Source organism: Neolamprologus multifasciatus, chromosome 16 (genome assembly GCF_963576455.1).
Source record: "Neolamprologus multifasciatus chromosome 16, fNeoMul1.2, whole genome shotgun sequence".
In the NCBI taxonomy this organism is placed as follows: Eukaryota; Metazoa; Chordata; class Actinopteri; order Cichliformes; family Cichlidae; genus Neolamprologus; species Neolamprologus multifasciatus.
The window spans coordinates 8,999,709-9,015,057 of NC_140454.1; the positions used below are offsets into that span (position 1 = coordinate 8,999,709).

The 15,349-nt window shown below is 40.9% G+C and overlaps 1 protein-coding gene across 17 annotated transcripts in view; it reads right to left on the minus strand.

The window, feature by feature from the left end:
- Positions 1–15,349, minus strand: part of caska (calcium/calmodulin-dependent serine protein kinase a) — a 156,882-nt gene that overhangs the window by 72,737 nt on the left and 68,796 nt on the right. For all 17 annotated transcript variants that reach the window (XM_085134994.1, XM_085135007.1, XM_085134995.1 and 14 more), the window contains exons 3-5: positions 14,192–14,297; positions 9,912–9,989; positions 9,693–9,765 (exon numbers count right to left, since the gene is read on the minus strand). In XM_085134994.1, the coding sequence (XP_084991120.1) occupies positions 9,693–9,765; positions 9,912–9,989; positions 14,192–14,297 (257 nt within the window). The remainder of the gene's footprint in view (positions 1–9,692; positions 9,766–9,911; positions 9,990–14,191; positions 14,298–15,349) is intronic.

The window sequence follows — 15,349 nt, forward strand, 5'->3', positions numbered from 1 at the left end:
AGTGTCCAGAGGGAGCTTTCTTGTTTCAGTTTAGTTTTATTAGATTTAGTGTTAGTCTTTATTAATTATTTTATGGAGGGCACATGTCAGATTCAAAGATTTAAGAAAATCAGTAAAAAATATTACAATAAAACACATGAATAATGTTTTGAAAGCAGTTGCAGTCTTGTTGACATCCAGAGTCTGAATAAACATGTCCATCAATGCCTCGTCGGGCAGTTTTTTGTTTTTTTTTTGTACCAAACAAGCCCATGTATTTTAGTTCACATGTAATATTTCTGTATAAGTATTGTTAGTAATCATGTGACCATTAGCTGTTGGCTCACTGTGTATAGACACTGCTGTGATAATATAGGACCTTCAGAGATTGCTCCTGGGACCCATTGAAACCGCAGCTTCTGTCAGTTACAGCAGTTTCTTTCACATACATATCGGATCACAGTGATACCTAATCAAGGGTCAGTCGTTGATTGAAGTTGATTGGGGCTTTGGCCTGGTGGGCGTGCCATTTTAACACCTCCCATCGTCGTCCACGTTAAGGACCACAATTTACATGATTGACTACTTTTCTGCTGAACAGAGATTGTAAATGAACTCCTATTGGTCAGGTCAAGTATGGGGTATTTCAGAAGTTTACTGGAACCCACCCAGTTGAACTATATAAATGAGAGCAGATAAGCTCCTGTTATTTACCAAGCTTCTGATCGCAACATACTGTACTACAGCAGACATGGCACAAATCAGCAAGGAGGAATCCCAGGAGACTCATCTCATGAGGGCAATGAGACAAGTACACGAGTTCAAGCAATATCTTGCCAGCCTGGGCATTAAAGTTTCAGTGAGAACTGCAAGGGTTCACTACAAGGAGAGACAACCTTGCCGCGAAACTCGGTAAGTAATCAAAGGACTGAATTACTGACTGGTAGCCTGCAGAAAATAACTTTTGCTTTTCTGTTTGTCTGATGTTTTCTTGTTTCTTATTAATATTTTACAGCAATATCTTGGCTGCCATTGATGAGATAACAAAAAGCAATGACAAGATGACTGCGCAAGACATTCAGCTAAAAATTGAGGAAGAACTGGGAGTTTCGCTGAGCCTCTCCAGTGTACGCCACGCTCGACGACTCCTTGGGAGAAAAACTCCCTTCTCCCAAATGACGGAAGAGCTCAACAGTGACGCAAGATTACAACGAGTTCTCCAGAGGATCGAGTCTGGGGAGATTTGGGACGATAGCACAGAAGTTCCACAGCAAGACGATCGACCACAGCCGGGACGTGTCATCAAACTTCAGATCTGGGGGATGATTTCACAGCATGATGCATGTCCTAAAACCATCTTACACGAAATCCTGGACAAACGCCGCTCTCAGAAACCCAACCAAGTTGCTGCTGCCCGGCTGGGCCTTGACGATGGCTTCTTCAAGGAGATGGATCCAAACCCCACTGCTGCTGCAGAGCCGTCAGCTTTAAAGCACATCAAGCTTGTTGTAATTGCAGTTGCGAAGGACAACTGAGCAGAGTGGAAAATTTGTTTCGACTAATGCCTATTTAGATGTACAAAGTTCCCCTTCTATAGTGTGATATTGTTTTTGTTTTACTGTTGTGTAATGAAACTAAATCTGAAATCGACTGAAATTTAAAACATTGTGCAGGACACTGAACTTAAAACTGAAGAAGATTTCACCAAGTCTGTCCAGCACACATTATGCCTGCCGTCTACTTGGCAGGAAGACCCCCGTCTCCGAATTGGTGGAAGAGATCAGCAAGGTTACAACAAGATGCGCGACCATATCTGGAGGATGATTTTACAACACGATGCACGTCCTGAAGCCATCTCAAAGTTATCCTGTACAACTGCTGTCTTCCTAAATCTGTGAAAAAATGTTTGGTGCTGCACAGCTGGGCTTGAATGATGGCTCCTTTTTGCTGCAGAGTAATCAACTCTAAAGCACATTAAGCCTGTTGTAATTGCAGTTGTGAAGGGCAGCTGAGGGGAGAGTAAATTAATTTTCCATTAATGTTCCCCCTCTATATGTATAGTGTGATATTGTGCTAGCTTTAGTATTGTATAATCAAAGTATTTCAAAATCTGAAATGTATCCGTTTTGAAATCTGACAAATAAAACTTTACAAAGACAAAAACTGATTTTTGCTTTGTCTTTTCAACAATAATGACTTGACTAGTTTAGTCCACGGGTTTTGCTCTTTCAATCCAGGGATTAATAATCTGGTTTAATTTTAGATTCAAATATTAACAGATGTTCCATTTAAAAGTGATGACTAAGTAGTTTTAGTGCAGGGGAACTAGCTGACAACAGCTGCCTAAAGCAAAGTGAAGCTGACATTAGGAATTACCCAACAGAACGCCACGTGAAACGCCACACATCATCACAGCAGTGCTCATTTTAAGCTCTCGTAGTAGAGGATGTTTATTTTTATGTCTATTATGTAATGCAGCAACACGACTGGAGAAAATTGACTCTTTCATGTATAGGTGAACATTTTCTGGTTGTCTATACAAATACCAGCATTTAACCCAACAAGTGACTATTTAGGAAGCATGTAAACCAGGTTTTGTTCAGAGCTACAGTTCACAGGCTTCCCATTAAATGCATTAAATTGTGATCAGAATTAGTGTTTGGAGTAGCAGCTGTGAGGCTGTTCTCACTGAAAGCATGTCTGCTCAAATTTGTGTATCAGAGGCAGATTTCTAGAGAACTAAACTCATTAGTCACATGAAAGTAAAGATAATTAATGCAATTAAATAACATTACGTGCGTGTATTTTTAGTTTTTTTTTTTTTTTTTTTAGCTCGGAGGCACTGGCGACAAAAACTCCATCAATTCATTAAAAAAAAGAAAAAACTGTCAAACTTGAAAAAAAGCTCCAGTCTGACCTCACAATCAGCCTTGAACTCATTTTTAAAACAGAAGGAATCACAGTCGAAGGCAAAAACAAGACATTACAGCTGGGGAATTTGAATCTTAAAGGGGCTGTAACTCAGTCAAAACAACATTTGTCAACATCAACCGTCCCATAGTTACTGCATCACATAACAAACTAGTTATTTGTAATTCATGTGTCACATTTAAAAGTGAACTACAACTCAGTAAAATCACCAAGTTTATTGATCACGGGTAACTGCAGTTAATTTGTTTCTGTGTTGATAACTTCATCATAGCAAGTCTGTGCTGATGCAGCTGATTACAAGTCAACATCCTGCAGTTAAATAGATGGAGCCATTTTAGAGTGATGAGCTTGACTTGTCTATTTTAATCAGATGTCTGTGGTGGCTGCGACCTCCTCGTGTTGGTTTTGAGACATACAGTTTTGTTATTCACACATTAATACCAAAACAATACTATGAGACAAAAAAGTGGTAAATCCTGACAAATGAGAAGCTGGAGGTAACATTTAACATTCTTAAATAAAAATAAAGGACCAATGTGATCAATGACTTTTATCTGACTGGTTAGTATTGACGTGGATTTGATTGTTAAGCTTTACTTGTAAACTGTTAAACTACAGCAGCATGCATGTTTAATATATACCTGAAACTTACTGCGAGTAAAGATCTCAACTTATCTTTCAGTTCCAGGAAATTCTCCGCCTTTACTGTGAGACATTTTACATGAGACTACAAATAGGTGAAACAGCAAGCAGGAGGAAGTGAGTTCGATTTGTTGTTTCAGTTTGAGCGGTCTGGGTAACTGTGTTACACTTAAACAGCGTTATACAGATATACACATTATACAAGGCCAAAAAACAACAAGCCTTGAATTTAAATGCGTCCACTGACAAACATGCTGCTCACCAGCACAGTGTCAGTAACACCTACTCTGGGGGGGGTAGTTGTAGCTCAACTGGAAGGTTGGTGCTTTGATTCCATGTCAAATCAAATATGCTAACCCCAAGTTGCTCTCCTATGCATTGGATGTGTGTGGATGTTAGACAGAAAGTACTATGTACTTATGTTGGTGTGAATGGGTGAATAAGGCATATTGTATAAAGTGCTCAGGTAGAGTAGAAAAGTACTAACCACTTGATTTAGCATTATAAAATACAGTTTTTAGGCAATGATTTCGCTCTGTGCAAAATTGCTGAAATGTGTGGACAGTATATAAAAAAGGCTGTAATTCAGTGAATGGCACTGAAACACATACTATCAGTGCAAACAGGCAGCTTTATCATCTCATCATGCCCGTCCAAACTGACAGGCTGGTATCGCTCACATCAAGACAATAAGACTAAGCCAGTGATTCAGCAGGGATCCATGTAGGGGCGCAGCAGAGTGAAGACAGAGATATGACTATATAGACTATGATGACTAATACCAAGGCACAATGCTGAAGAGAAAGATAGTAATACAACAGCTGGGGGCTGACTGTGACAAAATATGCATATGGGCCTTGTCCAAGTCAGTAAAGTACATACATTAAAGTGTTCTAATTAAGCTCTGTGAATATCTCGTAAAAGCATTAACCTCACTAACTGCAGAGGGAATTTTAGTGCTTTTACACTAAAGAAAAATGTGAAGCAGGGTATGTGAATGCAAAACAGTTTTTCTTTTCTTTTTTCCCTAAGCTAGCTCTACTTGTCATAAAAGCTGGTTAAAACTGACTGACACAATAGCTACTTACTGCTTGCAGCACACACAAATACCAAAGACTGACGTGCAACTGACACACTGACGCAAGCGATTACATTGACCTTTTCACACAGGCACATAATCAAATAGCTGCAGACGGTGTTAGAGAGATACTGACGGGAAACGTAAGAGAAGGCATTACATATCAATCCCACGGCAGTAGCATGAAGAATTCTCATATCACGACATCTAGATTTACCACTGCACAAACTATAGAGGAGCTGCCAGTCCACTGTTTACTGCCATGTATCACACAGCAGGCTGGAGCCAGAGCTTCATTAGGGGCACTCAGCACTACGAGTTGCTTCACTTTGTATACATGACATCTCATTAAAGCATTTTATAACCCACACCAAGTCTGACTGTGATCACGGTGGAGGAGCCTTGATGCTGATTGTCCTCATCTAGCAGCGTGATGACATCTGAAGTACATGATCAGTTTCCCTTACTGTAGTCACAGTATAGTTACAGTTGTGTCATTACTTGTGCTACAAGGTTCCTCAGTTATCTGCACAATAAGTGAGAGAGAGAGAGAGAAAAAAATCACGCATGCCTTTTCCTCGCTGTGCACATGTAACGTAGACAGCTGATTTCAGTTTGTGTTCAGGGAGGAGGAAAATAGTGAAGCAATGAAAAATTGAGAATGCGACAGGAAGTGCAGACTATGTCCAGGCCAGAAACAACTGCTGATAATACATCAGCCTGTTGCAAGCAACTGCACAGACAGCTAACGCAAAGCTAGCAGTAAACAACCCAGAGTGATGTTAAAGATGAGAGTATGACCCCCCCGGCCAGCAGTAAAAGCCTCTTTACGATAGGGAGTGTGTCAGAGAGTGCAGCCAAGGGGGCATACTGGTCACTGCATGTTACAGAATAACTCAAACCTTATGTAACTAATTGAAACAGTAATAGCATTAGCTTTAAAACAAAAGAACAGTGTAATATTTTACAACCAAGCTTTCTCTGCTTAAGCACATCAAGAGTCACTGAATCAGTGTGACACTGGTCCAACCACACCCACTAGCAACTCTATTGTTTCTCTTTTCCACACAAAACTCACAACGACAGGGAACTGAGAGAGTGCAGAAGACTACTTTAGATGCAAAAGGCATCATAAGCAGAATGATACAGATTCTACTTTTGATCACACATTCATCATTCATGTCAGACCAGTTCTACATAGTCTGGCGTGAGCGAAAAAAGCAGCAGCACAAGAGTTTCCCCTCATAGCTTTTTATGTCAGCTTTAGCCGCAGTGTTTCGAGAGAAGCCCTGCTGACATTCGTTTCCATTACAGCCTCACGCAGAAGAGCTGTACTGCTGTGGACCTGCTTGGTACCAGAGCCAACAACAGCCAACCAATCTCATCCCCTCTGTGTCTTCTGCAGTGAAAAACATGTCCATTTGTTACTCAAATTCTTTCAACCCTAAATATGTACTCAAGAGCTACAGTTTTTCAAACATTAGTTCTAACTGAACTTTAATTTTTTCGATTTAAAACATATTGGAAACTGTGTCAAGTTACTGGCTAATACAAATCAAACCTTTACTCCTGTTGTTGCTTCATATTTAATAGCGCTACACTGGTGAACTGCCCCAATGATTCGAATGTGTGGGGGAAATAATAGTGGAAGTGCACTGTGGTAAACTGGTGCAACCCCATCCCCAAAAAACTGGGATGCTTTGGAAAATATAACAACCCAAAATGTACTTGAAAGCAATACAAGGACAACGTATCAAACGTTTAAACCGTGAAAAATGTTTCCTTATTTCCAATTTGATACCAAGGGGGTACGACTGCTTGTGTACTACTGATAAAACAAATAGTGGAAAATCTCACAATTGGTTCATCAACGCAAACAAACAAACAAAAAAAACTTGAGGATTTCATCATCTCCGGTATATAACATCAATGAAATATTAAGAAAACCCAAACTCTGTAATGAAGGCTGTGAACCACTTGATCGACTGTGGCCTATAGCATTGACCGAAAACAATTCCAACCTTAAAATTACACCATGTGCTCAAAAACCCACCGTCATTGAACGTCACTTACTGCATCCATGATTAAAGGTAAAAGTATACTGGATAAATCAGAGCCAGAAACACATCTTCTGTGGGCCTGAGTTTATTTAAGATAACTAAGCAAAGTGAAAAACTGTCCGTGACGATAACCAATACATTTTTTTTAAAGATTCCTTTTGGAAATCATAGCTGTTCTCTGTGGGCTTACACCAGCATCTGCGAATGTACCAGGGGAAGGTGAATTTACTTCTGAATTGTAAATGTAGGTTTTGCAGACCTGTATGTTCCCACCCAAACACCTTTCAGGCGAGACATTAATTATTTTAGCAAGACAATGTGGCGATCGTGGCTCAAGAGTTGGGAGTTCGCCTTGTAATCGGAAGGTTGCTGGTTCGAGCAACCTTCCGATTGGACAGTCTCGGTCGTTGTGTCCTTGGGCAAGACACTTCACCTACTGCCTACTGGTGTTGGCCAGAAGGGCCGATGGCGCGATATGGCAGCCTCGCTTCTGTCAGCCTCCCCAGGGCAGCTGTGGCTACAACTGTAGCTTGCCTCCACCAGTGTGTGAATGTGTGTGTGAATGGGTGGATGACTGGGTGTGTAAAGCGCTTTGGGGTCCTTAAGGGGGACTAGTAAAAGCGCTATACAAATACAGGCCATTTACCATTTACCATTTACAATGCCAAACCACATTCTGCATGAACCCCAACAACATGGCTCTGTCATAGAAGAGATGCTAAAATGGCCTGCCTGCACATTCAGATCCATTTAAATTTTGGTGCATTACGAAATGAAAAACCTGAAAAAGAAGAACTTGTGTCATTAAGCATCTGAAGTCCTTTACTGAGCAAAAATGGACAAACATTTAAGTCAATTCCATTTTATTGATATAGCGCCAAATCACATCAAGCATCACCTCAAGGCCCTTTACACTGTAAGGTAAAGACCCTACAATAAGATAAAATAACAGAGGAAACCCCAACAATTATATGACCGCTTATGAGCAAACGTTTTGGTGACAGTGGGGAAGAAAAACTCTTTTTTTAACAGGAAGAAATCTACAGCAGGACCAGGTCAGGAGTGGCCATCTGCCTCGACTGGTTGGAGAGAACACAGGAAGACAGGATAAAGCGTGTCTCTTAGCTTTCAAAACTCGAGCAAATGGCTCGTCCAGTCTCAAATGGTTACAGAGCTTGTTGATAGGTAGTAGGAAACAAGCAGCTAGCCAAACGCAATCAAAACAGCATACTTAACCAGAGTGCCAATAATGCTGTAGCTGACCCAGATGATGACCCAGCACGACTTACATGTTAACGAACTGTGTGAAGTACAAAAAAGAATGAGAAGCTTTGCTTGTCATTGTGAAAATGAAAGTGTATTGAGAAGTTGGCATGGGTGACAAACAGTCAAATCCAGGACGAAACTAATGTCATTCACCACCAGTCGAAAGTGTTTACACTCAGAAGTATAAAAACTACGTGGTGAGTAGTAAATACGGTCACCAAAAGGTTGAATATATGTGAACGTACAAAAAGAGCCAGTAAAACAACAAATGTGACCTTAAGCAAAAATTGGGTGAAGACCCACCATGTAGTTATTGTGTATGTGTTTCACATACACAGCCTGACCAACACTGCAGGAGGATTAAGGTTAGGCGATATTTAAAATTTTTCCAACCGGCATTTGTCAGTCCAGTAAATGACGACAGGCGATATAAACTGATTTGCACATTTAAAATTTATACGTTTGTTTGGAGGGAATATTTTACCTTCTTTTCTTGTTTGTTTCAGTATTAATATAGCTACTTTTTGGATTATTCATTTATTTATTTGAGATGCGCACAAAAGACTTTACGTCAGAGTTTTTTTTTTAAATGTTTGCTGGAAGAGACATTTTGATTTTTACCTTTTTGTTTAATTTTGTATTTGTTGTTTGGTCGAGTGTGTGAGAAAGATAAACACTGGAACGGCCTGTAAAAAAGAAGCCAGTTACTCTTTGTTTCCCTCCCCACCATTGTGGGTTTTTTAAATTTAAATAAAATGTTTTAAAGCAGCGCTATTATTTTTTCCGTTGACTGCTTCTTTTAGCTTCAACCAACATTATTAGCAAACTTACTCATGGGCAAAAAAAATAAATCACTCTTGTAAAAACAATCGGCGAAGGGCTCGGCCTATCGTCGATGGTTGATATATTCGTCCAATCGTCCAACCTTAAGGAGGGTTAGCAATTCTTGTGCATAACGGACAGACAAATTGTGCCTTGGGATGACATAAGCTCAGCACTGATTCCATCAAGGTTATTAAACAATTTAAAAAAAAAAAAAAAAGGTCACACGTTTAACATTTGATGTTGCACCATTCCCATTTATAGAAAATGTTTGCTTTTTGCCTCTGCGCTGCAAGGATTCAATAGACTTGGGGAGGTCAAGAATTTTGTCAACTGTACAACCACCCAACCTACCCAATTGTTTTGCGTGGCCAACAATCCAAAAAGTATTTAGAGTTGGCAGTTTGTCTTGTAATCGGAAGGTTGCCGGTTCGGTTGTTGTGTCCTTGGGCAAGAAACTTCACCCGTTCACTTCACTTGTTGCTTACTGGTGGTGGTCAGAGGGCCCAGTGGCGCCAGTGTCTGGCAACCTTGCCTCTGTCAGTGCGCCCCAGGGCAGCTGTGGCTACAATGTAGCTGCCATCACCAGTATGTGAATGGGTGGATTAGTGAGTGTAGGGTAAAGCGCTTTGGGGTCCTTATGGACTAAGTAAAGCGCTATACAAATACAGGCCATTTAAGCTGGATTGGAAATTTAAGACAAGCCAATCCAGAGCCACAACAATTCTAATTTAGCAAACAGCAAAACCGGACAAAACTAGATAAAAGTCTAATCACTTAGTATGCATCACCAAAATGCAGGAAAATGTAATAAAATAAACTGCATTTAAACACACGTGACAACAGAAACAACTGATCTTTCAAATGTGGGCTGCTGCACTTCGTAGTTGGACACCTAAGCAGATGAAAAATACCTTGACATCTCGGTGGATGACATTGTTGTCGTGGCAGTAGCGTAGCGCCTCGAGGATCTGTCTCATGTAGTGACTAAGTGGGGGGAGGAAAGTGCAAGATCATTGTTACATCAGAGTTAAGTGTTTGTGTAAATCATGGTTGCAAATATTGATTCAAATAATTTTAAGAAAGCATCAGGAAGCCTTTCAGGGAAGTAAATCAAAGCCATAGAATCTCACCTGGCCACGGCTTCACTGTAGACAAAGCCAGCATCTGCCCTCTTCACGATCTCAAAACACAGGTCCGCTCCATCCATACTAATACACACAGAAATGAGAAGAGAAAGAGACTCACGGTGAGAGAGGGTCAGACTAGCATGAAGGTCAGGCCACAAATACAAGTAAGAAAGAAAGGCCATTCTTATTAAAACTTCAAGTGCTGCGCTTCTTTGTGATTGGCTGTGAAGGCGAAATGGGAGAAACAGGTCAGTAGCAGTAATTGTGTTTAGCGTCTGCGAGTTGAGGTAGGCACAGCTGGACCAGCTCGCCTACATGTAGCACAAAAAAAAGCTGCTATGATGCTGGTAATATTTCTGTAAGCCTCTGCTATGCTTCAGCATTCTCTTCTGAAACTATTAAGAGTTAGGAAGTAGAAAAGTGTATTTCATAACACCATTATTGGGGGAGGAGATAGCTCAGTAGGAAGATCGGGGGTTCAAATCCTGAGGTACCCCTGAGCAAGGTACCGCCCCTACACACTGCTTCACTGAGTGAATGGGTTAAATGCAGAGAGTAATTTCCTACAGGGGATTAATAAAATATACAAAAACATTTTACCTAAACCTTATTTGAAACCCTGAAGGAATATTTAAATACAGTAAAAGACCCATAAAATATTACTATAAACAGATAAATACGGAGCTAAATGAAGCCGATCTTATCTCATGAAAAAAGGTTAGCTCAGCAGGTCAGAGTACCCCACCAAGAACATCAAAGCAACTACAGACAGTATATAAAAGATAATATGTAGTCAGCTATACAATCGGACTGCCAAAAGAAATCTGCCTATGATCTCGGTGAAGACTTTCCTGATTTGTTTATGGTCTCATTCACCAGTTTTAAATCTTATCTATCACTCGATGTCCTATTTAAACTAAAATGAAAGTGAAGCAGGTCGTGATTTGTCGCCTGGCTACTTTTTGACTGACAGGTTGCAAACGTATGAGCATGCTGTGAGTTTCTCAGTCAGACACATCGTACACTTAGTACATCCGATTCATATAAACTTTAAACTTGACGGTTTAAAGTGACCGTTGAATGATGCTGTGGTGGCTATGTCCATCTTTTGAATACAGTCTACGTTTTTGCTGTATTTTCACCTACTTTTTCCTGTGTAGAATGTTGTCTGTTTGTAGTACTCGACTTTTCTGAATGTTTGTAAGTGTTTATCTAAATATTAGAATTCTACTTGAAGTCAGGGATTTTTGTAACATTGAACAAGACATACTTCTTTAATAAATGAATAAATAAAAATGAAATAATATAATATAAAGAGGCTCCACTGCAAATATTCACAAACCGCTTTATAATAAATAACTCAATTGTATTTTCAGGAGCCTCTGGATTGAATCTCCTGTCCCAATAAGGGATTTCAGCTCCACCTAAGCCATGTTGAGCTGCCCTATCAGTTAAACCCATAGCCATGTAGACTAAGGCTACGTTCACACTGCAGGTCTTAATGCTTAATTTCTATCAGAATCTGCAGATTATACAGTACAAATAAAATGTTCATGTTGTCTTCCCAACAGTTTCACTGACATCTACAATGGATGGCCAGGAAGCGTTCGCGATGTCTTCTCGGGCGCTTCTCTGGCGCTGATAATTGGCGTCTGTCTTGTGTCGGTGGCGTAAAAGACGGATTTAATGCGACATGACCGTTCAAACAGCAGTCGCTTTCTAAAACATCGGATATGTATCGGATTCAGTACCACATACGAAAGTGACCCACACTGTCATACCATGATCGGATATGGGTCGCATAGGGTCAAAAAAAAATCGGATTTGATGCGCTTTCGCCTGCAGTGTGAACGTAGCCTAAGAATTCAAGGCGTGTCATGGATTCCATGTTAGTGAGTGCTACGCTCCACAAGTGACTTAAATTCCATCTTCAAATGGTAAGCACGAGGCTCTGAGGAGACTTTGCGCCTGCCAGTTTTCTTTTCTTTGTCTTCTCCATGGAGAGACTGCACTAGAAAGTATAAGAGGAATGACGAGCAGTCTGTCCATGTCTGCATCAGCAGACAGTCTCTGGTGACTGTACCTAATAAGCAAATTCTACGCAGTCAGTGTTGGGCCTCAGGTAGTTTGGATCAGTGACTGGATGATGACGTTGATAAGCTTCAAGCAACAATAAGAAAATAAGAAAACTTATGATTGTTAAATACTTAGGGGAAAAAAACAACTTGCTAGACGTATAATTGAAGGATATAGAGCATTACTGGTGGCGTGTTGTGGCAGAAATACTTCTAAATGTAAAAACTACCAGAGAGATGGTGATCTGCTGTCCCACAACAGCCTGCGTCTATCCTGGGACAGCATGCTTTGGAGTACAAGTATATGCACATCATCTCGGGTGTTTGTAGTGAATTTTTATTCTGTTTCTGCTTAGTTAACTGTGAAATACATTCATATTTTTACTCTGATTTTACTGCATTGTATTTATTTAGAGTTTAGATTAGATTTAGTTCCTGGTTTGTCCACACTGCATTCTAATTTATTGAGCTACATACTGGTCAGCCTATTTAAGCTATTTGTTATACTTTTTTTAAAATCTGCTTTAACCAAATTTGTGAACGGGGAAATTATTTCCAATAATTGAAACGATTTCCCATCTCAGATTTTCCCATTGAACAAGAGGTTAGATCACATGCTCTGACATCACAAGACTAGACTTGTTCTGCAACTTATGCATAGAGAATACAGGCAAAACTGCATACTGGTGCACATTTATTCTCTTGAATGAATTTGGATGGGAATGGGAATGAGTGAAATGAAGGATGTTTGCTGACTGTCACATAAAATCAGTTCATTTTATATTCTACACGCTAAAGCCAGGTTCAGTTTTGTAAATCATACGCAATCATGTTCTTTTCGCAGTGATGATAGCTTTTGCATGGAGCTCCCCACTATGATCCAAGTGTTCAGGAGGAGCTGTTGCTGTAATGGTGATGCATTCATGAAAGCCCTCTGGAGGGATTCACAATAACAGCACGGCTCTAAAAACGACAGCTCCTCAACAGAGCTGAAACAAGGCTCTGGCCACAGCGTCTCAATGCACAGGAAAGCAGTGCGCTCGCGATCATTAAGCTGCTAGGAGCAGACTTTAAGGCAATTAGGCCTTTGCGCACAGGCTCAGTCTTCCTCAGGTGGCTGTTTTAAAAAACACACACATATACAGATGATGGAATGACGATCATCAAATGCACACAACTCGCACACAATTGCAGCCAGGCCATTTAGCCACAGCTGATCCTGTCTCTCATAATTGCTCTGTTCCCAATTACTGGAAGCCTATTCTTTATTGTCACTTAGCCTCTGTGCCAATTAAACAGGATTCTGATGTAGGACTTGGCTACAGCACATCCATATTTTTCTGCACTCCTATTACCGCACCACGTTCACATTTTAGCCTCTGTGATTAGTGAGGAGTGAGACCCGAGAAAAAGAGCGGCACGAGGCCCTCCACATTTATCCACTGCATTTACTCCCATATCCATTCCCCTCTCCAAGGCCCGTAGCGCTCCGATATCTGCCTGTGGTCTCATGAGCGTGTCAGTGTGTGTGTGTGTGTGTGTGTGTGTGTGTGCAAATGAGCTCCAAAAACCATGAAAATCTCTTTAAATGGCGCTCGTCTGCATATCCTTGAAAGTTTTCTCCCGGTGCACCAAGCCATGTGATAGAACAACGCACGAAACCCGAGCGTTCGCCTGCTCAGCGATAACAGAATTAAATGATAAAGGAATTAGTTCTGGAAGAGGAGGAAAGATGAAGATACGGAGCAGGCTGGGAGGAGCTCCAGGGGATGATGCAGCTCTTGGAAAAGCTGGAAGTAGCAGCAAGTGTGAAATCTTAATCTCATCTTTTTTTTCTCCCCCCTCCCCTCATATATATATATATATATATATATATATATATATATATATATATATATATATATATAGACTGCACTCATCCTCTGCACACTGCCCCCCCACAAAAAACCCCTCATCTAACAAGCTTTTTCATATCAGCTTTGATTACATAAAACCACTGCAGGGTTCACTTTCTCTCCACGCCCTCCTCACACTGTCATCCTTCTGCTCTGTGTCCTCTTTCCTCTGTACCATCCCCACTACGCATTCCCTTACAGATGTGCCCCACTGTGACACCCGTCCCCCATTACCTATCTTCAGCCTACATATGTGTTGGTGTCAGGAATTCTGTGTGTGTGTGTGTTTGCTGAATCACAGCCTGGGACTTACAACTCAAACACCATGTAGAGCATCCCATCTGAGCTGTAGGTCTCCAGCAGCTCCACAATGTGGGGGTGCTTCAGCATGTGGCAGATACTGGCCTCCCTCTTCAGATCTGAAAACACAGAGAACAGACAGAGAGAGAGTTTGGAGATGAGCAGAAGTGGGGCAGTGTTGTATACAGAGTGTAACATTAGTCCAATACTTTTTGAAGCTGAAGACAACTGTGCATTTAGGACAGGGGTGTTCTTTTTATTTCACTAAAGGCCACACTGGGTACAACTTGATGGGGGAAATTAGACCCCCCGCATCAAGAGCAAGACACACAGTATTCAGCTTATTGACACCCTGTGATTCCTTTGAAAATTACACCACCTCGCGTGCAATTCCATCCAACCAGTCAGCTGCGTACCCTCAAGTAAAATCAAAGCATTTTGTAAATCAAGTCTCATATTGCCCTTTCACAGGCCTGAAAGTGACAACTGAGTAGGTGTTGGTTTTCATTAAAAAGAAAAAATGAAAAACTCTTTGATCACATATTTCACATGTAATACACAGCCTAACCTTCTGCCCTCAACAGGCTGCACAGAAACTTTCTGAAGCCTGTGTTTCCTGCCCACGACTCCAGATCTCTGCTGGTGTGCTGATTCTAACATCAAAAGCATGCAGCAAATGATGATGTTTAAAAACAGAGACCGTTGCGTATGGATCTCTCTGTCGATGTGACTGATAGGAAACTTTTCTTTAAACACTTTACATATCTAAATATGTAAAGACAAAACAAAAGACCAACAATTATTGACTTTGCGCATCCTATTGATGTGCAATGTACATTTCCCAATTAATACCAGTTATCCTCACAATTCCGTGCTTCAGGCGTGGGTGTTAGCTCCCGTGACAAGCCCGTTTCTGAATGTGCGCAGCCTGCATTCTTGATGAAGTCAATTTTGTTGTGGGTGCCTGAGCTTGACTGAGGGCTCCATTATAACTGCCATGTGGGGCCTGGAGAACAGCACCATGTGACAAAGTTGACTGTAAACCAATTTTTAACTGACGTCACATCCACCGTCACAGTCACTGCCACCTCTCCTTTGATGACACATCAACACAGAAGCTCAGAGAGTCACATATGATACAGAGGGAATTCTGTGAAGCAGTCTTGGTGGT